General features: G+C 42.3%; 1 protein-coding gene across 8 annotated transcripts in view; it reads right to left on the bottom strand.

The window, feature by feature from the left end:
• Positions 1 to 15,744, bottom strand: part of ST3GAL3 (ST3 beta-galactoside alpha-2,3-sialyltransferase 3) — a 172,364-nt gene that overhangs the window by 42,119 nt on the left and 114,501 nt on the right. For all 8 annotated transcript variants that reach the window (XM_063165932.1, XM_063165931.1, XM_063165937.1 and 5 more), the window contains 3 exons: positions 12,437 to 12,500; positions 5,097 to 5,192; positions 581 to 767 (listed from right to left, as the gene is read on the bottom strand). In XM_063165932.1, the coding sequence (XP_063022002.1) occupies positions 581 to 767; positions 5,097 to 5,192; positions 12,437 to 12,500 (347 nt within the window). The remainder of the gene's footprint in view (positions 1 to 580; positions 768 to 5,096; positions 5,193 to 12,436; positions 12,501 to 15,744) is intronic.

Below are 15,744 nucleotides of genomic sequence, written 5' to 3'. Positions count from 1 at the left end.
TCAGTGTTTTAAAATGAGACTTGATACTGCTCTGGATGATACTTTGACCAAACACAAATCATGAATCTCAGTAACTGAACAAAATATAATGGCTTGTGCAATTCAGAAAGTCACATTTAGTCTGATTGTAGCCTTTCCAACAAGTTGTGCTGCTGCTGTCTCCTCCTCCCCTCCTGTGATATCACATCCTTGTTCCCAAACTCCCATTTCTTCCCTTTCCCATTGCTCTCTTCCTTCCTCTGCTCTTAAATCCTAAGAGTCCATAAAATTCACACAAAAGCTGGTCCTTTTAAGTACTCTTTAAGGTAACTAAAAATTAATTTAATTGTTCATAGTACACACTAACAATCTTGAATACAAGCCTCATCTGTGATGCAACAGAGTACAGAGATGTCTTTGTAAAACATACTTAATTAAAGCTAAAGTCCTTGTAGGTAAAGAAAGTCTTCACTTAAATGCAGCAGGACACAGAATGGAACTCTCCTTAGACCAAAATGTGGCAGATATGATGGTGACACAATGTCTCCCCCATCATTATTAATTGGGTGACCTTCACAGTGTCAGCTGACAGCGTTCTTACCACTTTCTCCTTGTAAACAATGTATTTCAGCCACTTGAAATCCTGCCATTTGAATCCTGCCAGGACAAACAGGGAATCCTTCTCATACTGCTCCATTTTCTGGATTGCACCTTCGGGATATGTGATCCGGAGTGTTGTCTTGCCACCCACATCCTTTTCAAAGCCCTTCACTGGAGCCGAGTTCAGCCTGCAGGGCAACCAGAGAGGAGACACTGTCACAGATTCCCACTCAGACTCCCACTTGCACTCCTGTGTGTTGGTGACACAGCAATCACTGCTGGGCAGGAGCTCCCTGTAGCAGCTGCTACAGCAGCAAATCTTAATTCTTGCAGTTCTTCATCACAAACACTTACGGAGGTTTGTACCAAGCGACGACAGCTTAATTAGAAGTTACATAAATTCTATCATTGAATATAATGCAAACCATTGCTGCATATCAACTCCTGTGATCTAAATAGGGTTGGAGGCTTTGGAAAAGGAAAGTGAAGAATATTGTTGTTGCACATTTAGAGTAACAAAGTAAGCATTAATATTTTAACGGCCCATTGCTCCTTTGATGTGTTAGTTGGGTTCTGCAAGGCTGTGCTGAAAGAGATGATGAAGCTCCTCATCAGTTTAAACAAACTGAAACTGGTCTCATTTTCCAACCCCAGCCCAGAGCTTACACCACTCACCTGCAGGGAGGCTGCACAGGGAAATAAGCCACTAATAATTCTCAGAAAAAAATCCCATAGGATCAATCTGCACCTCTTTAATTCCCCAAACTGGTCCATCAGGAGGGTGAGCTGCCTTGCAATGCCAGCACAAAGGAAGAGGCTGGGCTGGGACAAGGCTCAGCACCACGGGCTCCAAGGAGTTTCTGCAGTGGAAGTGCATCCCACTCTGAAAACACTCAAGCAGTCACACAGCTTTGCTCTTGGGGACACTGATTTCTAAGGAGATGCTACGTATTTAGCTGTGCTTTTGTTAAAACATTTCTCAGGAACAAAGTTTTTTTGCTTGAAAAAGCAAACTGCTTTGACATGAACAGCCATGATGACTTTCATGACATTAAAGTTTTCAGAATTTCTATTCAAAACTAAAAACCCAAAGCTGAGGAAATTTCATGTAACTTGGAATACAAATCTTGCTGACATCAAACAGCAGCTTCTGATGGCACAGGATTGCCTGCTTGAATTATTGCAGCATTCCTGAACTTGGTGTTGTTCAATATACTGCAAATTTTGCCATGTAGGAATGTTGGATTTGTCTTTTTTAACCTGGGTAAGCATTTTACATCGAAAAACTTTTAGTAGAATAAAAATCTCTGTACAATCTGAAAATCATATGCAAAATCTAGAGAAATACATTCTTAAGCATTTTTAGCAAAAATACTTATTTTATCATCAGGAATAAAATATTAAAGGCAAAGCAATTTAAGAATCAGCACCACCACAATGAATACAGCAGATGAAGTCTTTTCCCATGGTTTATAAACTCTTTGTTGCCTGACTTTGAGGAACTAGACCTGAGTACAATGCTCCCAGCCAGCCTGATCCCTTGCTCTTTCCTCTGTTGCTGATGGCACATTCATACACCACTCACTTCTTCTGTGGGGAGTATTTAAACTTTAAGGTGTTGTGTCTCTTTGGGGCAGATGACCTTATACAGAGCAAAAGCATGCAGCTCTATAGGTAACAGAGTACTACCAATATTCTGCAAAGAAAGCAAGTTTTACATATTTTCATCTGTTTTCTTTAGGGTGAGGAGGTGTCTGCGGTTGTTTCAAATGTCACTGTGCCACTCTTTGGCGGGGTTTTTCCCATACCCAGCTGCTGGGTTCACTGTTTTGCTGCTTACTTTGCTAATACTCTCAAAACTTGGGAGCCCTACTTAGTATCTAGACAGGAAATAACCCAAACCATTTTCCCCAAGGGAAATGAACTCAGGTGTCCAGCAAAGGGCCAGAGTGTGAGCTGCTGATGGAGCCACAGTGACAGAGCCAGCACCACCAAGGCCCAGGGCAGTGAGGGCAATGGGGCAGGGAGAGCTCAGGCAGCTACAGCACCCAAAGGTGCAGACTCCACAGCCCAAAGCCCCTCCCAGGCAGGATGCACTGTGCTTATAAACACAGCTGAATCTTGGAAAACCTCAGGTAGGATCTCAGGCCTCCTTGTACTGCCCATGGACAGGCAGTATTCTCCACAAGAAGTTCCAGAGGGTTTTTCTGTCTATGTTCACTGATTACATATGGAGGCATAACTCCTAACCCTGCCACCATGAAGATCCTTTCAGACACCACTCAAGTATCACCATCAGGTGAATCCCTATCTGGTTCTAATCAGGAATTTCTGATACACACTTATTTTTGCCCAGTCTGCAATCTATTCTAAGGAGGCATTTCAGAGCACTGATGACTGACTGCTGCAATAAGTCCTGCCAGGTAAATGGTGTGACAGCTGGGAATAACATCTGCACTGAAATCTGATAATGTCTAGCTAAAGAAAAACAGTAACTCACTCCAAGCTCCTTTAGAACTGACAAAGCTGAATTGGACTATTTTCACTGCAAAGAACAAAATTTTTTGCTGCAATTAGCAATCCTCACATGGTAACACAGGAGGCATCAAAGAACTCCACATACTGCTGGATCACTCCTTTGTCCACAAATGTACCACATTTTTTCATTTAAAATTCACTCCCTAGGTCCCAAATATCGTCCTTCAAAGAAGTTCTTCAGTGTATGAAAAAGGATGTTATAATACATGGGACTTCCCCAGCTTCCACAGGAATAAAGCAAGCAGTTGGATACATATCCAAGCACCTGGCTTCATTTAACCTTTACAGTTGACTTCTCTCTCCTTTATCCATCCCACCAACAGCACAGGTGCTTAGCTGCCCTCTTATCCTCCCAGCTTGCAAACTGACATAGATTTACTGATGTGGAGAGGAAAAGTTGAAGTTTTCATTTCAAAATTAAATAGTGGCCTTTCTGATGTAAATCTTAGTGGGTGGCTTAGGCCAGATGGATTGAAACTGTTCTTTTGCTACTTTTTTAATAACCTGAGTCCAAGGAAAGGCTAAAATCTGCATTTTAATTCAGCTGAAATAACTACAAGTCACTCGACTATGATGAGGAATAAGAGCTCTTTGTTATCAACTGATAGTGGGATGAGCTAGGAGAAGGGCTGTAAAAATTTTGTCCTGATCTGAACAGCCATCCCTGTGTCCAGCATACTCATGGAGAAGCAGGGAACCATTCACAGGAACCAAAGACTGAAAGGGATCTTCTTGGTCTATTTGTCCAGAGTTAGAGGATATTTATTTCTCTTTGTCTGTCCTATTCTTTCCTTACACATGGGAGAGAATAGAGACTGTGATAAATAATACCTGCCTTAAATTCCTTTATTAATCCCTTTCTTTCTTCTACCTTTAGCAAAGAACTTGCTATTTGCCACCATGTCTTAAAGCTGATTAAAATTGAGAGAGATTATATCAGATATATTTCTTTTAATACAAAATCAGTTATTGTACTAAGAAAAAAATACCAACTTATACTATGTTAAACCAGTTTTATAAACTTACATTGCAGTTTATCCCACTTTCATAATTTACCATAATAATATTTTGTTACTCAAAACCTGATAGAAAAGTGCATTTTTTTTTCAGGTCAGACTAATGGGTCCGTAGCTCCCTAGAGCACATCCTCCCTCCCTCCTACACGCACTCTCTCACTCTCCATTAGTACAGGTATTATGTTTGTTAATCTCCAGTCACCCAGAACGCCTCCCTGACTTGACAGATTTATTACTGAGAGTTATGACTAGACCTGTGATTTCACATATCAGCACGTTTTTCAGGCATTCTGAGATGGCCATGATCCAGGTCCTCAGCAAAAGCAAGAAGCTCTGACTCTGACTGTAGTCCTTGGCACTCCCACCACTCTGCTTCTGCAGCCTTATTCAACATTGTCATCTCCAGAGACCCAGAGCCAAAGTATTGCCAGTTTCTAGGGCACACTTACAGGTGTTTAATCACTGCTGGGTCCTCTCTCTTAGAGGCTTCCTGCTTCCTAACACCCTGTGCTGAACCACTCTTAGTCCTGCCCATCCTAACTGTGAGGTGCAGTTCCTGGGGAATGCTACACATGGACAACCATTAATACTGTCCTGAGCTACCGCAGGAATATATCTGGGAGCAGATCCAGCAGTGTGAGTTACTGCTTGACCACCTAAGGGCATCACAAAAGCAGATTTTAGAAAGGAGCTATGAAGGGAAGGTTCAAGTGATATCATACAAGAGACCACATTCCCAAGAAGCTGTGGAAAACAGAAAGCTTGAGGAATGCCTTTACCCTTTGATGTGATCATCATTTATAACAAACCTTTTTAAACTCATGTCTATTTTTACTCTCCCTGTAAGTTAATGCTTCCATACAAAGGGATACTGTCACTAGTATAGGTTAAAGTTTGCCTGCATAGCAAGTGAACTGATACAGAAACTGAATATGGGAAAGAACTGTAATGCCAAAGACTCACCTGACAACAACATCATAGTCATCAATTTTTAACCCCAATGACTTATTTGCAAGTACTCCACCATTTCCTACAATAATACATCGCCGGCAGCTGAGGCTGTGGAAGAAACAGAGAAGTGATTTTTGTAGCAGAACTTCAAACACACAGAGAGCACATATTTAGTTTGCATGCATCTGAGAACTACAGGAAACCTCTGTAAATATGAAGAATTAAGAGGGGGACAGAGATACACTTGATCCTCAGCTCACCTCATCATGCCCAGGCATTACATGTGATAAATTGCTTTCAACACCTCACACCACGTGTGGCCTAATGAAATGAGCTGTCAGGACAAGCAGCTCGTCTCCCCCCACACCCCTGGTATGATGGGCTTGAATCAAACCCATCTGTTTACTTGAACCATCTCATTATTCATTCAGCACTGAAACAACAATAAACCAAAGGCTTAGTGAGGAAGTCTTCTCTCCAAGTGATTTTATGAGTGCAGGCAGATCTTGCCAGGTGTCTGGGGTGTGCTCACCTTGCTGAGAGCAAAATTGCTGCTGTTATGGTGAGACTTCAAGAGACAGAAAAACATTCAATTGAGAGAAAAAAAGACACCCTCCCCCCCCCCCCATGCCTGTCCAGTAGGAAATATATATGGAGACCCAATAGGTGAGGAAAGGGAAGGAAAATAACCTTAATCAACAAAGAAACAGGAAAGAGAAGGAAGAGAACAGTTTCTCGTGGAACCCTGAGTCACGAGAACTCTGCAGCAGATGCTAAAAAGCGATTTTATTTTGAAGACAGAGAAAGGACTTCTTTCCAGCCATCTAATCCCAAATGCAGCTGGCTCTTCTGGCAGTGTGCCTCCAGCTCTGGTAGTTCACTGAAGGAATACGTGTCTGCAGAGCCTTTTTCGGAAAGGGTCCAAGGCAATCAGTTGTTTGGAGCAGATTCCTGAACTAGGCAGCCTTCCTAGTCCCAGGCACAGTCAACTGGTTGCTTCTGGGCTGTCCTCTCTGTGTTAAGTCTCAAGAGCCGGCATGAGGAAAGCTGTGTTTATGTGGGGTCCCTTTTTGCAGAGCAGGGCTGGAGGGCACTGAAAAGACTCAGCTAAACCACTGAAGGTCACTCTGCTGACAGAGACATTAGCTGGAGACACGTGCAGAATTAACAGCACCAAGAAATGCTAAGGAACAGCTTCCCCTGCCCAGATAAAGTTCCACTGCAGATCCAAGCCTTTCCAAAAGAAAAAACTTCCTCATGCAGATGGACATATTAGCCCAGTATTCCCAAGGGCTAAAGAAATGTGTGTGTTTATGATAATCAAACCACAATAGAGAAAGAATTTTATAGATGATGGCATAGCAAAAAAACCCCAAGCAAACCAGTTCTGGCAATGACGAGAAATCAGACATAAGATCTGGTTCAAGCAGTATATTGTGACAAAGAGGGAAGGGAGAGTCAGCCCCAAGTACACCAAAATGAGTGACAAAGATGGTAGCGGCTTTGTCAAAACCTTCAAGGAAAAGGTGTTGTAGGAGGGAGAAAGAGACATAGTTCAATTCTGGCCAAGTGATATTTCAGAAGGAAATACACTCTTTTGATGATTATGACAGGAAAGTTTAACCTCCTAAAAAACAGACTGCTGGGTGAAATACTGTACCTTCTCTACTCAGCTATGACTCCTTTTGAATTTTCTGTTTTGAAGAAGAATACAGTGCTGAAATCCAAAGGCTGCAAGCTCCAGGCACTCCACTCTATCCTCTTCCTACTTACTGTTAGGAAGTTCCTACCAATTCTGAATACAGATCTGCTTGTTTCAACCTCAAACCACTTAATCGCTTTCTTCACTTTCCTGCTAAATTAAAGCACCATCTACTGTCAGCAGTCCCTTCCACATCTGCATGAGATCCACTGGCTGAGAAAGCACTGTGTACAAACATCTGCCTCTCACAGGGCAGACTGGTGAGCATAAGCTGCTGCACATGAGACAGAAGAACCAGTTCCACAAGCCAAAGCTGTTCCAGCAGCTTCATGGCCCTGCTCCCACACAGGACTCATCGATTGATCTAACCCCACTCCTAATCTTCTGTTCACCAAACAAACTGGAGTGAGCTCATGACATCTTGCACGGTATGGCAGCTCTTCTAGGTCTTGACTCACACTTGCAGCACGTCCCTGAACAATTCCCAATTTCCCAGATCTCCTGAGTACTGGTTCTGGAAGACCAGCATTCAGAGCTAATGCTGCTCAAGGTAGAGTGCCTTTTACACAGAGATTTTACTTACATCATTCCAATCCTCTTCTTACAGTCACTGGTTTGCAGAATTTAATCCTCGTCTTGTAAACATGACCTGAATTGTTGCCTTGGTGATGCCTGATTTTTGATTTGGCTCCAGTGAAGGATGCAACAAAATAGTCAGGACTGACTTGGCCCTCCTGCTCGTTACTTTCCCAGTCTTTGGTTCTGGAAAATTTTCCTAGTGGAATTTCACATTTACTCCAGACTGGTTTAGCCCCTGTGAACACCTGCCAGCAGGATTTCACTACAAGTGTCACTAAAGGATTAATTCTCCACACTGACAATTTTTTCAAGCTGTGTAACATATTCTATTCCTAAAAAGGATACCTCTAAATGGTGTAGTATAGAAACAGAACATAATGGACTGAGACAAATAACTAATGTGTGCTTCTAAAAGTTTACCTTTACCATTCAAGCTTCTAGTTCATCTAAAAATATATCTTCTACATGGCAAGATTTAATTTCCACAGAGCCAAAGTAACATAACGTCAGTTATGCTGCCATTCTGGCTCTGTCCTCTGCAGGATTTTTCCTGCAAAACCAAACTAATCGACTTACAGCTACCTCTTTATTATCTCCCATATTTCTCCAGGAATGGCACATTTGCTATTTTCTCAAACATTCCAGGAAGGGCTAAAAAGCAAACAGTAATAACAACAAGAATTCTTTATTTAACTCTTCATTGCTTACTGACTTTAAAAGACATATAATTGTCATTTAATATCCTTGTAGTTACTAATAAAAGAATCACAAAGTATTTAATTGTTGCTGTAAAATGAGACATCTTTCTATCTTTACCCCCAAAAATGAAACAAATACTTAACTGAATGGTTCTGCCTTTACTCACTGTAATTGATAGGTTAATCACTTTTGCCCAGCTTCATGTCTGAACCACTCTTCTACCCTCATGGTTCTGACATATTTAAATGCATTCTCCTTTTTCCTTAAGTCTGCAGATAAGATTTTTCATTAGTAACTTTCTGACCCTAAGGTCTCATCTTTGATCTTCTAACAGCTTAAATTTCTTTCAAATGTACTCTGTCTACTGATTGTGCCTGAGCATGGGAAACCTGCACAGTCATTGCTGGCTCCGGGCAAGTTTCTGGGTGAAGAAATACACAGTGCAAGCAGCATCAGTTACAGCTCAATTGTTTCTCCACAAAGAAGTGTGCAAACACCTTTGTGCTTGTTTACACAGTATGTCAAAGCCCTATTTCTTTTCCAGAAGATTTCAAGGATTGAGCACATGAGACACATCCCATGTTTCAGTTTGCTACCAGGGTGGTATGAAGGACGGTCATGGACTTTCCACAACAGATACTCCCTAAAGCCCTAAGCTGGGAGCTGCAGCCAGATGTACAGACTCCTGACACAGATACTCCAAGGTTCAGTTCATCTGCACCAAAAGCAGGATTCATGCAGATTTTCTTGAACAATATAGAACTGTAAACATGTGTATACTTTGTAGCAATTCCTATTTCCTCTTCTCTCTTATCAAAGTGCTTTAGGGATTTGTCAGGGGAGAAAAACCACAAAGCCTTTCTTTACACAACTTTGGATCTGAAGGCTTTGAGGAAAGATATAACAGAATAATTAAAAATACATCTTTAGGGTAGCTGGTGCTTAAGGAGGCTTAACATACTCTGTTACTTAAATGGGTGCTATCAGCCTGAACCAGAGGGGGACACACACCATTCTTGTTCTATCAAATCCTTTCCTCACTTGTTCAGGTAATATACTGCATTTGTAAAGACTATGATAGTTATAAACTCAAGCTCTCAACGGTGCTGTAATAAGGAGTCATGGAGAAAGCAGGGCACCATGCACACTGTGTTACAGGTGTGAACCACAGCCTTTGTGCACATGCCCTCCAGCTGCTCCTAGCTACAACACAATGGAGGGATTAGTGGAAGTGAGTTGGCAAAGCTGCTGTGGGATGATGAAAAGTGCACGCATACCTGGAAGGATCACGTTTGCCTCATTTCAGCACCATGTCAGTACACTGTGTCAGGAAAGGTGCATCAGGATGCCCTTTAGCACAGGAATAATCAAACAAAGTTCATTTCCAGGGCTTATGAGAGGCAAGTGAATGCAACTTCTCAAGGACCAGCTTTGTGAAGGAGGGCAGAAATGGAGAAGCTTGGATAGGAACAAGACCAAAGACTTGGTGTAGATATCCTCCACCACACAACTCTAATCCTCTCCTTCCTTTCTGTGCTCTCACGCACTGCTCTGACCTCACCTTTCCTGCCTCTCCCACCCTTCCCCTGGGAAAGCTGCTTTCAGTGTATAGTTACACGAACACTTACTCCAATGGGCTGGGCAGTGCTCACCCTCCCCACCCATCCCAGCCTCTGCCTCTCCTGCTGCTGTTCCAGCTCTGTGCCCACACAGCTCTTCAGTGGGAGGGGACTCGAAATGAAGTCACTGGAATGACCTGGGTTGAGAGAAAAGCTCATAAACTGGAACCATCTCACTGATCTGCTTTGAAGTCCCCTTTTAAACAATAGCAGCAGCACAAGGAGAAGGGCAGCAGCAGTAGCAAATATGGCTTCTTAGACTTGCCAACAGAGAAAATGTTGGTGTAACTCCATTCTGAAAAGAAGGTGAACTTGGAGCATTTTTCCTGCTTCTAGAATCAGCCCACTGGACTTTGGAGAGACTACAAGTGGAAGGGTTCACAAGGTCTCCCAAGCCCAACCCCTTGAACCTCACAAACTTGACTTGTGTCTCTTATCTAATTCTTCCACAATAGGACATTTTCTCAGTTCTCTATCATAGAACCAAGACTGGTTTGGGTTGGAAGGGACCTTTCAAGGTCCTCTAAGTCAGGCTTTCTCCAGTTGCTTCAAGGTGTTGAGCAAAGGGGAGAGATCTGGACTTTCTCCTTGACCAGTGAGCAGCAAGGGGGTAGCTAAACCCAAGGCTCTGCCCCAGGCACACTGGTGCTGCCATGGAGGGGAACTCTGAGGATCCACCTGGAGCTTGAGACAAGATGAGAAAGGAGCTAGCCCTCATCCACCAGTCTTCTCCACCAACTTTTTAGGAATCCAAAATGGCAGATACCCATTGCTGGTGGCACTGGAATTCAGTGATGACTACAACTGAAGAATATTTCTGGAATGATACCCAAGTCTTCATCTGTGCCCTGCTCACCAAGCTGGTTTGCCAGAGCAGCACTATGGCAGACTTAACACCTCCTTCAGTTCTCAAGCTCTTTCTCCTAATAAAACTCCTCTGTTGCAGCTTCATCCACCTCCTCCTTTAGGCTCTTACTTTCTAGCTTGTTATCCCAAGCCTCCTTGAGTCCCTTTCTCTCATAAACACTTCTGTTTTTATCCTTCCTAAGACCTGCTCACTTAGAAGGGCTTTGGGAGATATTGGATTGTGATGCATATGTACTACACAACCAACATCCACTGATAGGGATTTATCACAATTCCCAAGGAAGCAGTACTGCCCCAAGATACCTGTGTGTTACACACCACCAAACCTTGTTGCTGTAAAACCAGAGAAATAAATGTCTAGCCTGTTCCTGAAGGCTCATTTGCACTTGGTATCTCATGGATTTTGCATACATTTTATGAGGCTTAAGATCTTTCCTACCTCTGCACCAAACTCATTAAAAAGAACACAAACCAAGGTGAGCAGCTCATGCCAGAGTCATTATGCTTCGGAATCTCCTGTGAAATTACTTTTAAAAAGCCTGAAACATTTTACTCCTCAAAAACAGGTGAACAGCAAGAGTCACAACTACATTAACCTTCCCTGCAAGAATCTTCCACCTGCCCTCTGTCATTAACACTAATTTCATATGAGCAACCTTCTGAAAGAGTCTATATGTGGATTTTTCAACAGATTAAAATCTTAAGTCTCCAACCAGAACTGAGATAAACCCCAGATGGGTGAGACTCACTTGTGCGCAAAATCTCTAAGAAGGTCATTTGTAAAATGGTTTTACCTTCTGGACATAATTTCTCAAATTAATCCAAAGTCTGAAGGGTAACCCTATCTGGCACTGCTGTGAGGCAAGGCAAACTTCAAAGAAACCTAAATTAACACATAGACTGTGCAAGACTAAGAATAAGCTTTCACACAGAGAGTAACTCCCAACTACAGCAGGCAAGCTCTACAAATCAGCATGAGAGATGCAGGGACCTACAGAAAGACTGGTTAAGCTTATGAACTTTGCCACCAAAAGTGGGCAGAAGGGGAGCTGGGCCAGGAAATAAAACCCATGTGTTTAGAAAGCAGGAGCTGTGTTGTCAGCCTGGGTTAAGTACCACTGGAAAGATGTATTACCAGGACTTAGAAAAGAGCTCAGGTCCCAGAGTAAAAACCTCTGACAGCTTCTGAAAAAAAACTATCCCTAATCTGGGAGGTGGCACTAAACCAAACCTGCAGGAAAAATGGAAGGAATGACAGAAAAGCAAGGACAGGAAGGACTAAAGGACTATCACTGGGAAGCTGATTGTAAACATGCCAGTGAATTTCAGAAACAACCTCTACAACAGAACTGAAGAATCAAAGGATCTTCTTCTAAAGGCATCAATTCAAATATCACAGGACCCAGGAGGCTGCTATCCTGTTCATCCTAGCACAGGCTTGGCCAACACAACCAAACATTCCTACTCTGAGAGTGAGGTATTAATGAAAAACATTGTTGAAATAAGCCAGTCCTTTCTTTCCTTCTAAAGTTCCTTGTGATTCTGTTGCTTTGTCAGAAAGGCTGGAAAAGAGCAGTGTTTGTTGAAAACCTGCTACTTACCTATTTGAAAACAGGGCAAGATGATGTCTTGTAACAACATATGAAACAAATGAGTAGGAAATAGTCAAAAGCTAAATGCTTTTTTCTACTTATGTTTGACTTGACAGAGGTCTCCAGAGTCTGCAGATTTACTCTAAAGAGGACTCAGTTTTCAGCTCCTAACTTATTCATCCACATTCAAATGTACTGGCAATAATTTCTGGCAAAATATGTCTAACAAAATTTATTTAGGACATATGGAAAAGAATCACTTCTACTCCTTCTGTTCTGAAGGTCTCATCTTACCTGTCAAGAGCTGGAGTTAGACGATAATCTTTGGTTGCTGACAGGATGGCTTTGATCAGATTATCTGGGGAGAAAGGAAGAAGACATTAGGAACAAGTTCTGACTTCTAACAGAAATGAGGAACAATGTGGAGTAAAGCATCTGAAGCAGTTACTTGAAGGAACTGAAAGGTTCTCATTAGGAAGGAACACTAAGCTGAATATTCCTATTTTCTCTGGACAATGACCTTCACACACAGCCTGCAAAGACACGTTATGTGCCAAATTCTGATGCAGTGTGCAATTGCCTTGCACGAGAGTGTCACAGGGAACACGCACCGTACATTTTATAGCAGTGATTTCATATCCCCTGCCCTGAGATGACAGTCTCACAAACACTTCAGACATGAAAAGGCCAGCATCACTGTCACTGCTGGCCTTCAGAAAAGCTTTTATGTGGCTGAGTGTTGAACTGGATGCAGAAACAGAACCAGGCTAAAACGGAGGCTTTTTATTCTGTGGGTTACTTTCAGTTTAGGTTCCTCAGTCTGTCTTTGTTCAATTAAAGCACCATAATTGCATAAAGAAATTCCCATGGAACTGCAGCCTGCCCTGATACCCTGCAAATGCTGCAGCAACCAGGGGGTGTAAGTTATGCAAGCTTAGGCACACACATTAATTAAATGCATTAAGTTGCAGAAGCGCAATGATTACATATATATAATTCCATTGGCTATGGAAACTTTAGAGTCTGCTTCCCTCTAGATTTTTCATTTGCCCCTAATTTTTCCACCTCTCTCCCCCAGAGAGATCCAAACTCCTTTACAATGACTCAACCAGGGCCAAGAAGCAGTAAGGCTGTGTCTAGTCCGTATTTACAAATGTATCAGTAACTTCAGAATGTCTGTACTGCGTTTGACAAAAAATCCATCTGCCTCCAAATCCTGATTCTACCTGTGGTCTTAAGCAGATGCCTAAGAGGAGAACAAAACCAAAGCCAACAGATATATTCCCTGAAATTCTCTACTGCTATTTAACTGTTTTCAAATCGGAGATTTCATATATCAGACATAGATTCCTTGTATCTAGTAACTTGCAATGATTTCTATTCCATGAGCTCAGAATTCTCCTGGATCCATATGGACATTCAATCACTTCCCTTTGCAATTCTGAATATGGCTTTTCTGAGCTTTATCTATACTGGGAAAGATTGTGAACCATTAGTCGCCTTCCATCTCTGCTTGGGAGATAGCAAATATTCTAATATTCTCAAATATATCAACTAATTCAAGAGTTCTTATGAAACATCAGTCAAAATGAACAAATAAGTCTCATTTCTTTATGAAAGACTAAAAACGGTACAGAAACATTAAGAAAACTGACAACAAGTGATTTTTCACCTCAATCTTAAACAGCTTTCCTGACAGACATGAATTACTGCAATCAGCACAGTTAGGGGAGATTCTGTTCTTTTCCACTGTGTCCTTCCTCAGCAGCAACAGGACAAATGTGTGGGATAAACACAGGAGCTCAAGGCAGCCCATGTGCCAAACAGCTTTGAACCTGACAATAAGCTGGCCAGACACACAAAGGTGATAAACAGAAAACTCTGACAATTACTTTGAGATTCGGGGGAGTTTTTGATATGGCAGCACTGATAGCACCTGCCAACCATTGCAAGCTGGGGAGTGTGATTACCTTCAGATCCTAGTTTGGAGTGGAGCAAGGGACGAGGCAATTTATAAGGGTAAAAGCAACTTTGATAACAAAAAGTGGTGTTTAGTTTTCCTTCATCTCAAGAATTTCTTCTGATGCATGGGCAGTAGGCTTCCCCTCCAACAGGAATGCTATTCCCCTGAATCTGCCCTAAAAGCAGTAGGTTGCTGTGACCTCTAATGGCATCATGCCATAGTCCTCTCCTTGGCCTGCTTCACACCTTGACTTTTGCTGGACAGCATACTTTACTGATTTTTTTTTCCCACATTCTCAGAGAAGACATCAAAGGATTGCATGTCAAGGGCTGCAACCTCCCATCTACCAAGCTTTTGTTATGCCAGGTTTGCTTTATCACCCACAAGTTACACCCTGCACTACTTGGAGAGCATCCCATGGACTATTTTAGAAAAAACATTAAAAGAATAGAGTTGAGTGATGCACTCAAATGATTCTGGTTTACTCATCTTGCAAGATAATTAGCAATGCCCTCTCACTGATTGCTCAGGAATGAAATAAAACTACGTCAGGAGTGGATATGGCAGCATTTGGAATGGAGGTGCTTCCCAAACTAAAACAAAACACAACAATATTGAGCATTCAGTACAGATTATGAAGGGACAAATAGAAAATAGCTCTTCAGCAGACTCCACAGTCCAACAATACGTGGCATCCAAAAGTTTTGGAAGTTGCACAAATCTCAGTGTTACTATTCAAAATTGCCAAATGAAGCTCAATAAAAGACAAAGTACTTCACTGTCAAGTGTTCACCCACATCAGGAATGAAAGTGGCATTAAGTTCATCTGGTCTAGCCCTCTTTTTGGAAGGCAGGAGCTACAAGCCAGGAAAAGCTAATGGCTGGGGCAGGGGGCAGGCACTAGATGTTTGTGGTTGAGCTGGAACTCTACTGCACTGTTGCTAAGGTGGGCACTTGCACTTGAACCTTGATGCTGGCACGAGGATGGAAAGACAAGACCTCCTCCAGAAGGAGTTACTGCATTTTCTGCATTTTCCTGGGGAAAGGTTTGAAGGATCACCAGATGCTGCTGTGGCTGACCTGCAACATTGCACAAGACCACAAAGTGGTTAGGAGCAGTAAGGAACCACTGGCAGGATCTTTCAATACAGCTGGGGCAAGGTGGAGGATCACCTGCAATCACCCACTGCAAAGAATAACACAGGTACCCGATATCAGGGCTCGCCTCCAGGCTGTGACTAAAGAAAATTGGGCACCAGGAAAGCAGCTGCATTATGTAAAGTCAATGGATGAGACATGTTCTCTCCAGGGTAAGAAACTGAAGGGGTGATGAGCACAGTCTGCCTTAGACACCTGTGTACTGAGTGAAAATAATGCAAGTGCAAGTACATGTAACAAATACTACAAAGAAAAATTCCTTCCTGCTTCAAGAAACAGGATTTATGTACAGCCACTGCCTGGAAGTCAGTGACTGAAATTGTGCAAGGACAAAAGAAAGGCCAAGTTGTCTACATGAGCACATCAGCAGGGCAAGCAATATAGAGCAGTTTTCTTCAGCCATAGCCTGTTTATTATAGATATTTTTTTTGTCATGGAGAATTTAGTTCATTGGGGAGAGTGGGAGATTATTTAACCCATT

This window comes from Melospiza melodia, chromosome 11, assembly GCF_035770615.1.
Source record: "Melospiza melodia melodia isolate bMelMel2 chromosome 11, bMelMel2.pri, whole genome shotgun sequence".
Lineage (NCBI taxonomy): Eukaryota > Metazoa > Chordata > Aves > Passeriformes > Passerellidae > Melospiza > Melospiza melodia.
Note: the sequence above shows the minus strand (reverse complement) of the source record. Positions and strands in the feature narration are given on the sequence as shown.